General features: G+C 52.6%; 1 protein-coding gene across 1 annotated transcript in view; it reads left to right on the plus strand.

Moving 5' to 3' along the window:
* Positions 1–15,764, plus strand: part of ATXN2 (ataxin 2) — a 32,811-nt gene that overhangs the window by 9,009 nt on the left and 8,038 nt on the right. Inside the window, 18 exon segments of the mRNA XM_087913283.1 lie at positions 199–258; positions 1,525–1,596; positions 2,881–3,031; positions 5,538–5,662; positions 6,541–6,632; positions 7,012–7,209; positions 7,583–7,764; positions 9,240–9,446; positions 11,118–11,321; positions 11,807–12,004; positions 12,208–12,321; positions 12,952–13,022; positions 13,136–13,295; positions 13,298–13,445; positions 14,013–14,076; positions 14,504–14,656; positions 14,929–14,995; positions 15,170–15,354. Coding sequence (XP_087769409.1) covers positions 226–258; positions 1,525–1,596; positions 2,881–3,031; positions 5,538–5,662; positions 6,541–6,632; positions 7,012–7,209; positions 7,583–7,764; positions 9,240–9,446; positions 11,118–11,321; positions 11,807–12,004; positions 12,208–12,321; positions 12,952–13,022; positions 13,136–13,295; positions 13,298–13,445; positions 14,013–14,076; positions 14,504–14,656; positions 14,929–14,995; positions 15,170–15,354 — 2,424 coding nt within the window. The 5' untranslated portion in view covers positions 199–225.

The raw sequence follows: 15,764 nt of genomic DNA on the forward strand, positions 1-15,764 counted from the left end.
AACCTGAGTTGTGCCTACCTTAAGAGTAAGCAGGAGGGGAGTTTCTCTCGATGTGGTCGGATAGTTTCCCCAACCTTCCAAGCTTTTCTCCTGGTGTCACGTCAGCCAACGTAGCGCTTGCTGCCAACCCTGTGTATTTGTGCGGCGTGTGCCGATGTGCTCTGATGCGTATACCACACTGTTTTTCTCTTCTTTCAGATTCCCTTTCAAGGCATATACGCAAACATGCGAATGGTTCACATACTCACATCCGTTGTCGTAAGTTATGGCCGCCTCTTTCCTTGGCTTGGATCGCTTGGCTTTTTCATTGTGGGAATGGAAATGTCTACATTCCAGTAATCTAGCAACGATTGGCTTTTTTGTGTGCTGGGGGTGCCTTTTCTCTTACGCGTGCCCACATCCGCTGCTTCTTTACTTTGAGGCTTGCAAAGGTTTTTCTGAGTTTGCAGAATTCAGTGCGGCTCCCGATAACCCTGCGGAGGGGAAAAGTCATTTATTTTTTTCGTTGGTCTGCCGTTGCAAAGAAGGAAAAGGGGGGAAGACCAGCAGGCCCCTGACTTCTGTTTTGTGTCCTTGTCGGAGTGAAGTGAAGTTTAGTGGAAAAGAAGTAAGGCCGAGTATAAGTAGTCCTTGATGTGCGACAGTTCATTTAGTGATTGTTTAAAGTTATAAAGTCACTGAAAAAAAGAACTTACGACTGATTTTCACCCCTGTGACCATTGCAGAATCCTCATGGTTACATGGTCAAAATTCAAATGCTTGGCAACTGGCATGTACTTATGACTGTTGCAATGTCCTGGGGTCAAGCAATCCCCTTCTGACGAGAGCAAAATCAGTGGGGAAGCCAGGCTGACTTAACCGGGTGACTAACAGCGGTTGTGGCAAGAAAGATCGTAAAATGGGGAAAAATTCACTGAACAACTGTCTCACTTAAGCAGGATAGGTTTTTGGCTCCCTTGTGGACATGAGTCAAGGGCTAGCTGTATGTTTTTTTTTGAAGCATCGTTGAACAGATCAGCCTGTTGTGGAACTCGGAGTAATGTCGGGTCTGGAAATGGAGAATCCAGCTTGCCTTCAGGCCTTTTTTAAAACCTTGATTTTACTGTATGTCTTATTCTCTTGTTTTCTTTTTTTCCTCGCTGTTTTGATTCTTGTTTTGCCCTGGGGTTTCTGTTCTCTGGATTTTGCTTGGCTTTGTTTTTCTTTTTGCCTTGTTGGACAATAAACTCATAACTCAAAGCATGGGGAAATTCTGTTTGTTGGGGGGGGGTGTCCTCTTGCATTGCACGGGGTCTGTGGGGCATCTTAAGGGTGGGCTTTTTAGGGGGGCATAAAAAATGAAGAAAGGTGAGAAGGTCTAGACTCTAGAGAGATGAAGAGTTTCGACCTTGCCTGTAAATTTTTGTAACTTATTTATTTGTAAAATTAGCCACCTATCTTACCACGTGGGTAACTGTTAATCCCAAGTTTTGAATGGGGCTCCCTGATCATAATTCTCCTCTTTCCCCTCCTTTTATTACCCAGGGATCAAAATGTGAAGTACAGGTGAAAAACGGAAGTATATATGAAGGAGTTTTTAAAACTTACAGCTCTAAGGTAAATTACGTTTTCCTTCCTTTCCCTCCCTCTCCCCTCCTTGCAGTCAAACTGATCTAAATCTTCTGGCCGGGGATGATGGTGCCTGGTGGGTCTCAGGGTTACGTAAGGTTGGGCTAGAACTGGGAAGATCCAGGCTCTGCCGAAACTCAACATTTTTAGGCAGCCAGACACCCGTAGCAATGTAACGGCAGGGAGCAGGAGAAGGTTGGAGGGTTATGTTCAGCCCTCTCGATCCTTGGAGAAAGTAGACAACACATAAAACAAAATTAAGATAAGTGGCTGGACCTTAAACTTCTGTCTAATTGAATTGCTCTTGTTCTGACCCAGGCTTCGTCAAACGTAATTAATCAAAAACTTGTTTTAAAAGCAAAACCTATTTTATTGCAATGCTGGGAATTGTTTTCATTCCCAGCCAGAATTAAACTCAAAACAGTCCCCCAAGATAAGCACCCACCTTTCAGTTCTGTGGAAGGCTGCCAAAAACAGAAGCATCCAATTAACTATAAAAGAACAAGAAAAAATCAAAATACACAGAGCTTCAAGGATGACTCGGAACCGATGGAATGACTTTGCTTCCTGCAAAGGTTTTGTCATCGAGGCCTGACTTTTATCCCTTATGGGAGGGGCAATCACCTCCCAGCCTTACTCCAGAGTCGCCCCTTTTGTCTCAGCTGATCTTGCCTTCTAGCAGCTCTGTGCACATGCACACTGGGAACAGGCTCCCCTTGTTCCTCTTCCTCACGGCTGCGAGGCTCCGGAGGCTCTGGAGTCAGCACTCCACTCCCAGATGGTCCTGGCCCCATCTCTGCATTGGATGCAGGACCCTCGTCCGAGTCCTCCCCAGACTCCCGGACTGGTCCCCGTTCTTTCCCCACTGTCCGATTCCGCGGCTGTCTGCACAGGCTGCCGGCGAACCACAACAGTCTCAACCGTGGGCACTTTGAAGATGGGTGGACTTCAATTCCCAGAATTCCCCAGCCAGCTGGCTGGGGAATTCTGGGAGTTGAAGTCCACAAGTCTCAAAGTTTGGAGACCCCTAATCTAGTGGCTAAAGGAGAGGCAGAAGAGATCGCAGTCTTGAACTGGACCTCAACTGTCCAGCCGCAACTACTCTTCATCCTGCACGCTTGGGATGTCCAATTCTTGACCCGTTGAAGGCCAACCAGTTTGGACATGTCACTCTCGGGCGGGGAGGAGCTGTTGCTTGTTACGGTTTTGCTCTGCGAAGCTACCAGCCCGGGAAGCGTGGCCTCGCTGATCCCTGTCGGCCGTGTCTTTCAGTGTGATTTAGTGCTCGACGCGGCTCATCAGAAAACGGCAGAATCTAGTCTGGGTCCCAAACAAGAAGACATCATCGAGAGCATTCTGTTCAAGTCTTCAGATTTTGTGATGGTGCACTTTAAGGACATGGACTCCAGCTACGCCCAGAGAGGTATGGAATGAGGGCGCTTTTTTAAAAAATAAAAATAAAAATGTATTGGAATGTTTTCTAAAATTGGATCCCCTTCTAAAAGAGCAGCTATTTCTCCCTTGCTTTCAGTTGTCCCTTTCTCTCTTAAAGAGAGTCAGAAGCCAATGTCATCCACTTAGGGTGTGGCTACCCTCGAGAGAAGGAGGATCGGGGTGACGTGATATATAGCAGCGTTGGAATATTGGAGGGGCTGACAGAAAGGGGGGAGGGGGGGCGCAACCTTTTCTCCGAAGGCTCCAGAAGGCAGAACAAGAAGCAACGGATGGAAATGAATCAAGTAGAGAAACAACCAGAACTAAGGAGGGATTGGCTGACAGCCGGAACAGTGAAGCAGCGGAAGGGTTTGCCTCTGGAAGTTGTGGCTGCTCCATCCCTGGAGGCTTTGAAGAAGGAACTGGACAGCCCCTTGTCTCAAATGGTGTAGGGTTTCCTGCTCAAGCAGGGGGTTGGACTAGAGGACCTCCAAGGGCCCTTCCAGCTCTATTCTGATGGAGTGACTTAAAGCAGTTGCAATGGCACAAGAATTAAGTATAGGTCATGAGCTCCTCTTCTCTTGGTTCCTCCTTGCTTGGCTCACTTCTGCAATGATGTCTAGGAGAAGAAGTCACTTTCCCCGCTTGCTTGTTCCAGTCCCGAGTTAGGTTAGGATAGAATAGGATAGAATTAGAATTAGAATAGAATAAGGGATAGGATAGGATAGGATAGAATAGAATTAGAATAAAATTAGAATAGAATTAGAATAGAACAGGTTATAGAATAGAATTAGAATAGAATAGAACGAATTTTAGAATAGAATTAGAATAGAATAGAATGAATTATAGAATAGAATAGAACTAGAATAGAAAATAGATTAGAATATAGAATAGAAGAATAGAATAGTATAGAATAGAATATAGAATAGAGTAGAACAGGATAGAATAGCATAGGAAAGCATAGAATAGAATAGAATAGAATAGAATAGAATAGAATAGAATAGAATAGAATAGAATATAGAACAGAATAGAGTGGTTGGACGCACAAGGAATCTGTCTTGGTGCAAATATTCTCAGTATACATAAAAGAGACATTCACCAAGAGTCATAAAGTACAACGCTTAATAATAGTCACTGGGTATAATAAGCCATCAAATCATACCAGGAAACAGGCCATATAAATCGTAAGGATACAAGCGACAAAGTTAGAGTCCTACGGTCACAGCGGGAGGGGAGGGGTGATAAGGAGTGATGAGAAGGCTAATCGTGATAGTAGTGTAGACTTTGTAAATGTTTGGACAGTGTTGAGGGGATTATTTGTTAAGCAGAGGGATGGCATTGGGGGAAAAAGCTCCCCTGTGCCTAGTTGCTCTGGTGTGCAGGGCTCTATAGTTACTCTCCTTCATTGAAGGAAGTCGCTTCGTCCCCCTTTCAAAGGATGGAAAGCCTCGTTGAGGTGCTGCAGAAACTGTAGAGACCTTTTCTGGCCCGGTGAGCCTGGCCTATCTTGTATAAACACACTACTTTCCCCGCTCGGTGCCCAAATACAGTAGTTGGGTGTCTCTTCTTAAGGAGGAGTCAAGTTGGTTGAGCCGGAGTGTCTGCTAAGTAACCACAAAGACTTTTTCTCTTCGACTGGTTGAACAGGAAGTTCCTTGGAATAACAAAGGGATTCCGGAGGATCCGGTATCTTTGAGGGGGTGGAGAAGGAGCTGCATGCCAGCCCTGTCAAGAGTGGCTGTCCTGCAAGAAGAAATCACGGGATTTCTTGGGTCTCCGGCTCAAATGCTTCCGGCACCTTCTGACTTTTCGTGATTGATTGGGAACCGGTTGAATTCCGAGACGGGATCTGTCGAAGGGGGGAAGGCTCAGACCTTCAGCTGGGAAATGGAGACGCTTATTCAGCTGCGGCGTCTCCTTGGCTCTTAACTTCCTTTCTTTCTGGAAAAAGAAAAACGAATCTGAAAAGGTTCCTGAGCTTGTGCAGGGACGGCAGTGACCATAGCTCGGACGAGCGATGCGAGGTCTTGTTCATCGTAGGTTACTACGCGTCCCTGTAATTTCTGCAGGTCCTGAGGGGTCCCAGTTATGGACTGGTCAGCTAGGATTCTGTTTTAGGTTGTGGGGGGTCCTTGGTGCTCTCTGAACTTGGTGGCTTTCTCGCAGACGTTTCCTTACCCAGCTGGGCAACATCATCAGTGCGAGGAGGGAGGGGGGTTTGTGGAGAGGAGGAGGAGGAGGACTGTGGGAGGATCCTTGTGGCTCTCTGAGCTTGGTTGCCTTCTTGCCTCGTGACCCAGCCAGGGTGCTAACCTCTGTTCCAGGTGGGACTTCCTTACATTCGACTGAATTTGAAGAGGGTTTTGCTTCCGACTCAGCCTGGGTGGGACCCACAGGGGCGCCTTTAGCCGTGACTTGCAAACAAGGTAGAATGTGCCCCACACACACACACACCCACCCCCCAAAAAGGAGATGACGTTTTCCTTCCGTCTCAGATGCCTTCACGGATTCTGCCATCAGTGCGAAAGTGAATGGTGAGCACAAGGAGAAGGACCTGGAGCCTTGGGACGGAGGAGAAGGCGCCACTGCAGATGACCTGGAAGCCTTAGAGACGGATGTTGTAAGCATCTCTTGAGCTCCGGAGGTGGGGGGGGTGGGGGTTTACACCCCTGATCTCAGAAAGAGTTTTAAGCGGATCCTTGCTTCCGATGACTGTCTCCCCTTCTATCCCCTTCCTTCCTTCCTTCCTTTTCTTTCTCTTTCTTTCTTTCTTTCTTTCTTTCTTTCTTTCTTTCTTTTCGTTCCTTCCTTCCCTCTTTCTCTCATCTTCCAACCTTCCTTTCTTTTCTTTCTTTTTTTCTTTCTTTCTTTCTTTCCCTTCCTTCCCTCCTCCTCTCATCTTTCTTTCTTTCTTTCTTTCTTTCTTTCTTTCTTTCTTTCTTTCTTTCTTTCTTTCTTTCCCTTTCTTTCTCTTTCTTTCTTTCCCTTTCTTTCTTTCTTTTATCCATCTATCTATCTATCTCTATCTATCTACTGGTATCATCTATTTACCTACCTACCTATATATCTATCAAAATTATTGGTCACTGATCTTACCAGAGGGTGACTTTGGGCAGCTTATTATATTAAAACATAAAACTATATAAATGGAAGAGTACATAATTACAAAAATGCACAATGCACAGAGTTTGTGGAGATGGTGTGGAGCCTGTTTGGAAAAGGGGCTTTTTAAATCCCTCGGGCTGTTAAAGAACCACAAGAATTCCTTTGGGCCACCAGGAAGGGGGGAAAAAAAACCCCCCCAAACAATTTAATTTAATCCGAGTCAGAGGGGCATCTGGGTCTTCCCACGCCTGGCTCTGCAGTAGAAGCCCTGGATGAAAAAGGACCGAAAACCCCACTCTGCAAGATTTGGGATTTTAAACGCGGGAAAGATTATTTCTGTACCCCTGTGTCATTTTAACACTCGGACCTCCCTCTTTCTTTTCGCCTTCTTAGTCCAATGGATGGGATCCCAATGACATGTTTCGCTACAACGAAGAAAACTACGGGGTGGTGTCGACGTACGACAGCAGTTTGGCTTCCTACACGTACGTGGCCTTCGCTTGCACATTTTTAACGGGGCTGAATCAAGGGTTTGGCCCAGACCAGCCGTTTGAAGAGGGACGGACTTCCAATTCCCAGCATTCCCATGGTGGAAGTTGAAGCCCGTCCCTCTTAAAGAGCAACAGCCCTTAAGACTTACGTACCAGTTTCCAGTGCTTTACAACCAGGAGTTCAATCCTGGGGTCCTCATTTGACCCACCTTGGAGGGGTGGGAGGCTGAGTCAACCCTTCAGCCTGGTGGGATTCGACACACACGCAGAGAGATACACGTGCGTATGCGTACGTCTATGCATATGTATATTTCTTTTCTTGGGCATACTCTGGATCACAGATGGATCCCCTTATCTCTCCCCCTGGTTTTAGGGTACCCCTGGAAAGAGATAATTCAGAAGATTATTTAAAACGGGAAGCAAGAGCGACCCAGTTAGCAGAAGAAATCGAATCCAGCGCCCAGTACAAGGCTCGGGCCGCTTTGGAGAATGATGACCGGTCCGAAGAAGAAAAATACACCGCGGTTCAGCGAAATGCTTCCGAGCGAGAAGGATCCCTGGCAGCCCCCAGGTAGAGTGATGGGAAAAGTGGGATGGCGGGGAATTCCTTCCTTCCTTCCTTCCTTCCTTCCTTCCTTCCTTCCTTCCTTCCTTCCTTCCTTCCTCCCTCCCTCCCTTCCTTCCTTCCATTCATCCTTCCATCCATCTATCCTCTCCTTTTTCCTATTCCTTCCTTCTGTCCATCCACTCTCCTTCCTCCCTCCCTCCATTTCTTCCTTCCATTCTCTCCTTCATTCTCATCTTTCCACCCATCTATCCTCTCTTTTTTCCTCTCTCTTCCTTCTGTCCATCCACCCGTCCATCTTCCTTCCTTCCTTCCTTCCTTCCCTACCTACCTACCTATCATCTACCTATCGCCTGTCTTAAACGGCCCTTCCTTCCAGGGAGAACAAGTACATCCCCCCCAGCCAGCGGAATCGAGAGGCCCTTCCTTGGGGGGCCGGAAGGCAAAACTCGCCAAGGGCTGGCCCGTCTGGATCGGGCCCTTCCATGTCCAGACCCGGCGGCTCTCACTCGTCCGACTACAGCCTCAACTCAGGCCCTGACCAGAGAATTGTGAACGGAGGCAAGTATTCCCGGGGGGGCCTCCAGCCCAGCCTTTGGGAAGAGCGGCCACCGTGGGGTCCCGGTAGGCGTAGCTGAGCCCCTTGGCTGAAAGGGATCCTAAAGGTGAAGAAGAGAGGAACAGAGACTGGATTGTAGAGCAGTGCCTCTCCCTCTTGGTGGGTGGACTTCAATTCCCAGAATTCCTCAGCCTGCTACCCTGGCTGGGGAATTCTGGGAATTGAAGCCCGCCCGTCTTCAAGTTCTTCTCTGTAGCTTGACCGTTCCGGATCTTCCTCTCCTCTTATAAGAAATATTAAGGCACCGTCCCTTGCGCTAACGTCCTGGGGAGGGCAGCGGGAGAGGCCTGGGGGCCTGTTGCAGAATCCATACCATTTTCTGGAAGCCAAGAACGCTCTCAAATCGAGGGTTAGGGAGGAGGAGGTAGGCGGGGCAACGTTGCAGGTAAGTGGAGGAGGAAGTCCCCCGCTCTACCCAACAACTCTTCCCTCTGGAGTTCTCTTGCATTTGTGACGCATCCGAAGGTTTTTCAGCCCGCCATGCCGAGGACTTGCTGTAACCCTTCGCACAACCTGGGTCACCCCAGTAAGCCTTTGGGGACTAGTGGGTGATGGAGAAGAGAGGAGATCCTGCAGATTTCAGGAGGATGCTAGTTGGGCTTTGACCGTCCTGCCCCGTAGAGCAAGGGTCTCCAACCTTGAGCCCTTGAAGCCTGGCGGACTTAGACTCCCAGAATTCTGGGAGTCGAAGTCCGCCAGGCTTCAAGGGCTCAAGGTTGGAGACCCCTGCTGTAGAGGACTTTCTGCTGGACAAGGAGGAGTGTGCTTAGAGTTGGGAGCATTATTGGAAGAGGTTGAGTCAACAACGTCATCGTAATTGGGGAAATGGGGGACTTCTACTGCTCGCTTCTACCTCCACCGTCCAATCCATGGGAGCAAAGCGCTTGGTGTCCATCCCCCCGTGGGATCACCTCCAGAACTTCAGATGAGGAAGGGGACTCCAGAGGACGGGGCCAAGATGGCCGATCTCGACTCTGTGGTGCCTTCCCTTAGTTGGATTGGTGGGACCCCAATTCTGGGAGTTGGAAGTCCCGTCCCCCGAAGCTTTAAAGTGGCCAAGGTTGGAGACCCCTGCTCCAAATCAGCGTTCCTCAACTTTGGCTACTTAAAGCGATAATGTGGACTTCCAACTCCCAGGATCCCCCAGCCAAGGCTGAGAAATACTCTGGCTGGGGAATTCTGGGAGTTGGAGTCCTCCAGGCTTAAAAGCGGAGACCCCTGCTCCAAACAACCTTCCCCGAGTTTAGCCTGAGGGTGCAGAAATCCCCAGGGGTCTCAAAACGATCTGATGAGAAATCATTTTGGTCACCTTTACTTTCCCCCTCCCCCCCCCACCCCGTTTCTCTCCCCCCCCCCATAATTTTTATTTTGCTTTAGTTTTTATGCTTTTCCTTCTTCATATCATTTGTTCTGTCAGGTGTTCCCTGGCCATCGCCTTGCCCATCTCCTTCCTCTCGCCCTCCTCGCTACCAGTCAGCTCCCACCTCTCTTCCACCACGGGCAGCCACCCCTACAAGGCCGCCCTCCAGGCCCCCCTCGCGGCCCTCCAGGCCCCCGCCTCACCCCTCTGACCATGGCTCGCCAGCTCCCGTCTCTACTCTGCCTAAACGCATGTCTTCAGAAGGTACCAATGCCGCAAAAAAGTTTTTTTGTTTGTTCATGAGTTTGCGTCGTTCTGTTCTTTGTGTTTTACTGGTCCTTCCCCTTTTTTCCCCACGCGTGGCGGGTCAGAGGGCAGCCGGAGAAGGAGAAGACCCCGTGGCGTCCTGCTTGGTTGGTTGGTTGGTTGGTTGGTCTTCTCGCCCTAAAGAGCCTGGAATGAGGGGTGTCCCTTTTCTCAAGATGGGAAGAGGAGGAGGGGCCCCATCCACGGTGTAGCAAAGCCCTTGTAGACATAAGAGCTGCGTTGGTGTGATGGCGGCTCCCAGGTCTCAAGGCTTCCCCAGTCCCTTCTTAACAGGGTCAAACGTTGGGTGGACCATTGCCCTCAGGGGCCGTCTCCTGCGCTCAGGTTGCCTTTGAACCGGAAGGGATGGTCCATTCAGATGGGCGGTTCAACCTTGACCAATGGCTGGGGAGTTGGAAGTCCACTCATCTTAAAGTGGCCAAGGTTGAGAAAACGGGTTAAATCGAAAACCCAGTTGGTTTCCTCTTAACGATGAAGTATGAATTTTCTTCCAGAAGGCAGGCTAGAAGACTTTTGAGATCAAATAAAATACATTTGTTAAGAGGGAGGCTGGGGGGGAATTGTAGGTCAGAAGATTTGAGGACTTGGATGTGTAAGTTTCTGCCCCACCCCACGTGGTGATATGGTCTCTCTCTGTCCTCACAAAGTGACCGCTGGCTCCTCCACCCTTTTTGACGCAAAGTTTTCCTTCTTCCCTTATTTGCACATTCCATCAGAAACGCCCGCTTTCCAATTTTAATCCCTGCAGATCCCCGTGGAAGAGCGTGGGTTTTCTGGGAGAAAATTTAGGTAGAATCTCGCGGGGGGGTCTCTGCGTTCCCTTTAAAGTGGTGATTTCTAAAAAGTCTGTGTGGCTGAGCTGAATGATTTGCAGTGTGTCTTTGGAGAAAGGTTTCCGCCAGGGCAGCCAGACTCAGAGACCCGAAAGGCAGCTAAATTTACGTTTTGAAAAGGTGCATCAGGGGATCGATTTGCCCTGCTGGTGGGTAGGATCAGCCTCTGATGGCCATGCAGAAATCCTATGGGGAAAAAAAAATATATTAGAGATCGCCTTCGTTGCAGGGAGTTATTTAAAGAAAAGAAAAAAAGGCACCGAAGGAAACAATTGAAACTGGACTTTCTGGAAGAGAGACCCCATTGCATAAATGCGTTTTGCAAAGCCCCAGAGAATGTCAAGGGAGGAAGACGCTTGCCTTAAATCTGATCAAGCCCCCTGTAGGTAGTCCTTGACTTACGACCGCATTTGGCTCCTGGAACTTCCGTCGCAATGCGACTTTGAGTGCATCGTGCCTGATTTTACCTCCTTTTTCCCCCTTCGGCTGTAACCCAATCTGGCTTCCCCCGTTGAATTCACTTGTTGGAAGCCAAGCACCCAAATGTTGCTCACGTGCTCTTAGGGATGCTGAGACAGTCGTAAGTGTGGGGAAACGGTCATAAGTCACTTTTTTCAGGGGTGTCGTAACTTCGAACGTTCACTAAACGAACGGTCGTAAGTGAAGCATTACCTGCAGGGCCGTGTGGCTGAAAGGCAGTTGGTGGACTCTAGCGGAGGGTCAAGGGGCCTTTTGCCTGGTGTTCACAATTTGGGGCTTGTGTGGCTTTTTCCAGGACCCCCCCGGATGTCTCCCAAGGCACAGCGGCACCCGCGAGGCCACCGAGTCCCGGCGGGGAGAGGCGTCATCTCCAGCGGCTTAGAATTCGTCTCCCACAACGTGCCCGGCGAAGCCAGCTCCTCCTCGTCCTCGTCCTCCTCTTCCTCCTCGGCCCGAGGCAGCTCTTCAGGTGGGACGTGGTCCTCGGTGGTCATGGGGGGTAAGTTGAAGCTTGGCTCACGGTGGGAAAGATCCTGCTCCCAACCTCGGGGTCGAAAACGTCCCTGAATTTACAGACCGGCCTCCTTGCCCGTGGTCCATTTTGGGGACAGAGTACACCAGGCACACACGACCCTGAACACAACGTGCGCACACTCTCACACACCTTGTAACCAAGACTCCTTTGGGGCAGGCTGGCTGGGGATGCTGGCCCCACTAAGAGGGCCAGGTTGAATCGCAGGCTGTCAACAAACACGCGTGACCAGAAATACCAGTTGCGGCATCACGCGTGTCATAGGAAGTCCCTGGTCAGCAGACTCGTCAACTCCCAAAATTCCCCAGCTAGCAAGCGTTGCTGGCTGGGGGGTTCTGGGAGATGAAGTCCGCGAGTCTTAAAGTTGCAAGGTTGGTCTAGATCCCAGTGGGAGGTTTGCCTCTGAAGAGCCGGGGAGCCCCGTAACCATCTATCCTGTCCTCTCTTTCTAGTCACCAGGTCATCCCCCAAGGCGCACAGACCCCGGTCTCCAAGGCAGAGCAGCGGGGGAGGGCTCCCTTCTGGCCCGGCCTTGTCCTCCCCCCAAGCCGGCTCGATCCCAGCCGAATTTGCAGCCGCCCCGTTGCCAGTGGCTTCGCCCACCCCCGCCAGTCCTGCCACCAACAGGGCAAGCACCCCATCTGCCGAAGGTAAAAGGACCCCCCCCCCCGGCTGGCTTTCCAGCCTCCCGCAGGGCTGAGCCTGGCTCAGAAGGCCGAGCCAGGCACGGCAACCTTTGGCTCTCCTGCCTGCCCGCTCGCTCGCTGCCCCTTGTCCGAGTGTGCTGCCCGTGGGAAACCCAGCCGGACGTTTGGCTTGCACAGCTGAGGTGAACCCCGGTTTTCCTCCCTAGCAAAAGACGCCAGGCTCTATGAGCAGAGGCAGGGCGGCTCCTCCCCGGCTGCAGCCAAGGAGCATCTCAAGCCCAGCGAAGCTTCTCCCCATTTTAGCAAGCCGGAAGGCAAAGGTAAGGCCCGGCCTGAAGGTCGGGGTGGGATGGATGGACGGGAGGGCCCTCTTGCAAAACACGCTGAGGCTTGTGGGGTGCTGGAGGCTCTCGGAGCTTGGCCGTCCCCTTGCAGGCCTTTCATGACCCAGCTAGGGAACAGCATCAGTGCAAGGGGGCGTAGCAAACCCCACACTCCCTACTGGCACTGATGAGGTTGCCTAGTTGGGTCATGCAACGTCTCCCCAGAAAAAACCCCCAGCTCAGCACCAGGGACCCCACAAATATTCTCTTTATCGATGCTGCCGTTTAAGGCCCATAATCCTGGACCTTGAGAAGGGCCCCATGGTAGGCTGGGGTGGGGGCAACCTACGACGAGGGGCACCTCCGCAGGCATTTTCAGCGCGAGGAGAGGAAACGCACCTGTCGGCGTTTGGGGAAAGTCTCAGTATTGGGGGAATAATTTGGGGGGTGTCAGTGCAGGTGGTCCTTCCCCTTACAGCCATTTCAAGTTAGGAGGCAGCTAGAAAAAACGGGGGGACTTGTGAAACGGTCCCTACCCTTAACGACCAGCCGTTGCCCCTCCCCCACGGCCGCGTGAATGAAATTGGGGCGTAGCCGGGGGAATAACGCGCCCCTTTCCCCCAACAGGAGTTTCTCCAGCTGTTCTAGAACACAGAAAACAGATCGACGATTTGAAGAAATTCAAGAACGACTTCAGGGTGAGGACCCTGGCGGCAGCCCCCTCCCTTTCCTCCCCTCCCCCCAGGAGGGTCTTCCCTCTGTAAGCCCTAGATTAGGAAATAAACCCATTTCCCCCTCTCCCCCACCCCAGTTACAATCCAGCTCCAACCCCGAAATGGTGGAGCAGCTGCTGAGTAAAAACGAAGAGGGTGAAAAAGGCCGGGAGGCCCCCAAGGAGAAGGTGGACCCCACCCCTAAAGACTCGGCGGCCGAGCCGGGCGGCAGCGGGGGCCCCTCAGCCAGCGGGAGCAACCCCCAGCAGCCCCCAGCGCCTCGCCTGCCAGCAGCAGCCTGGCGGAGCCGAAGGCCGGGCCGGAGGTGACGTCCCAGGGCGTCCAGACTTTGGGCCCCGGGGCCAAGCAGGAGAAGGAGGACAAGGAGGAGAAGAAAGACGCCACCGAGTGAGTAGCGAGGCTGCCTGGGCCTCCCGGGGTGGGTGGGGGTGGGGCACGGAGGCCCCTGCCAAGCCGGGCTCGGTTTGGGGGCCAGGGGGTCTGTTCTGCCCAACTGTGAAGGTTGGTGGAGGCTGGGGGGTGCTTGGTTTGTCCACCAGGGGGCGCCCTGTCATTTGGACCAGAGATTCCTCCGCTCTCCAAGGCTTCATTCACTTCTCCTTTCTCTTTGCTATGTTCATTCTGTTTATTTTGTATGTGCCATTTTATGCCAAGGCCCTCCCTTCTTTCCTTCCTCCCTTCCCTTCCTCCCTTCCCTTCCTTCCTTCCCTTCCTTCCTTCTCTTTCTTCCTTCCCTTCCTTCCCTCCCTCCCTCCCTTCCTTCCTTCCATCCATTCCTTTCCTTCCATCCTCTCCCTTCCATCCATCCTCTCCTTTCCTTCCTTCCTTCCTTCCTTCCTTCCTTCCTTCCTTCCTTCCCTCCCACGCGCATCCTGGGGCCTCCTGAAAGACGCCCTCGGTGGGTCTTCCTTGCCCTTTTGTGCACCTCTGTGTTTGTGTCTTTTGTCCCCTCAGACAAGTCAGGAAGTCCACGCTGAATCCCCACGCCAAGGAGTTCAACCCCCGCTCTTTCGCCCAGGTGAGCCCAGAGGGGCCCCCTCCCCCTCCAAAGCAGGGAGCTCCTCCTTTGGGGTCCCCAAATCCTCCAAACTTGGTCTGTGGAGGAGCAGCGTCCACATCTTCCATAAAAGCTGAAGTAAGGGAGTCCTGCACTTACGACAATTCATTTAGCGGCCGTTCGAAGTTCCAACGGGGCTGAAAAAAGTGACTTGGGACAAAGGAACAAAATTCAGGCGCTTGGCAGCTGACTCATAGTTACGGCGGTCCTAGTGATCCCTCCTTTTGCAACCGTTTGGCCGGCAAAGTCACTGGGGAAGCCAGAGGGACCAACGGAAATGTGACGCTGCTCGGAGCTCGGCGTCCACCTGGGGTGTGGGGGGGGGGAGCCGACAGGAGCTGCTCCTGGAGGGGTCACCTCTGTCCTGCCCCCCTCCTCTCTTTGACAGCCCAAACCTTCCACCACGCCAACATCGCCCCGTCCGCAAGCCCAGCCCAGCCCGTCGATGGTGGGTCACCAGCAACCTGCGCCAGTCTACTCCCAGCCTGTTTGCTTCGCCCCCAACATGATGTACCCGGTCCCTGTCAGCCCGGGCGTTCAGGTAAGGGCTGGGCCCACCTGGGCAGAAACTCACCTGGAGGGAGCCAGCCCAGAGCCGGTAGCCCCTTACAGAGGGCAAGGGAGGGGCCCTTGATAGAGGAGAGAGAGGCCTCCAAGCGTGGCCCCTTTAAGACTCGTGGACTTCAACTCCCAGGATTTTTCCCAGCCGGCTGAGGAATTCTGGGAGTTGAAGTCCACGAGTCTTAAAGGGCCCACGCGTGAGAAACCCTGGCCTGGCTTGACCTCTTGACGGCCGTCTGCCTTCCCTTCCAGCCTTTGTACCCGATCCCCATGACCCCGATGCCGGTCAACCAGGCCAAGACCTACAGAGCAGGTAAAGGTGAGGAGAACACTCTGCGCGTGTGCGTGGGTGTGTGTGGGGGTGTTTGGGGTGCATGCAGAGGTCCGAAGGGTCAGCCGGGTGGCAGCGGGAGGGGGCCGAGGCACGGAGGGTGGGGGGGGGGCGGCCGAGGACGGTGCCCTCCTGGACATGCCCTTCTCTCTGCCCCCACAGTGGCCAACATGCCTCAGCAGCGGCAGGAGCCCCACCCGCAGAACGCCCTCATGCACCCAGCCTCGGCCGCCGGGGCCCCCATGGTGGCCACGCCGCCGGCCTACTCGGCCCAGTACGTCGCCTACAGCCCTCAGCAGTTCCCCAGCCAGCCTCTGGTGCAGCACCTGCCCCACTACCAGTCTCAGGTAGGGCTTGAGCCCCCCTCCCCCAAGGCCCCCAACCCGCTGCAGAAGCCGGACCTCCAGGTGGAGGGGCACTCCACCCCACCCCCGACCCCGGCATGGCTACCGGTGGCCAGAGATTTTCCTGGCGGCTCCTCCCTCATCGCTATGGGGGTCGCCTTCTTTGGGGGTTGGGCAGCTTCTGGATCCTCTGTGGGGGAGGGGCTGGTCTGGCTTCGGGTGGGGCAGGGGTCCTACTCAGAGGCTGCCCGGTGGGCCCCTGCATGGGGGGCAGAACCCTCTCAGCAGCCTCCTCTGGGTATCCGGCCCTCACGATCTCTCTCTCTTTCCCTCTGTCTCTTCCTTCCTTTCCCTTTGCCTTTCTTCTGTCTTTCTCTTTCTTTTCCTTTCTTTTCCTCTTTTCCTGCCTTTCT

This window comes from Pseudonaja textilis, chromosome 15, assembly GCF_049901715.1.
Source record: "Pseudonaja textilis isolate UNSWEBS1 chromosome 15, rPseTex1.2, whole genome shotgun sequence".
Classification (NCBI taxonomy): Eukaryota; Metazoa; Chordata; class Lepidosauria; order Squamata; family Elapidae; genus Pseudonaja; species Pseudonaja textilis.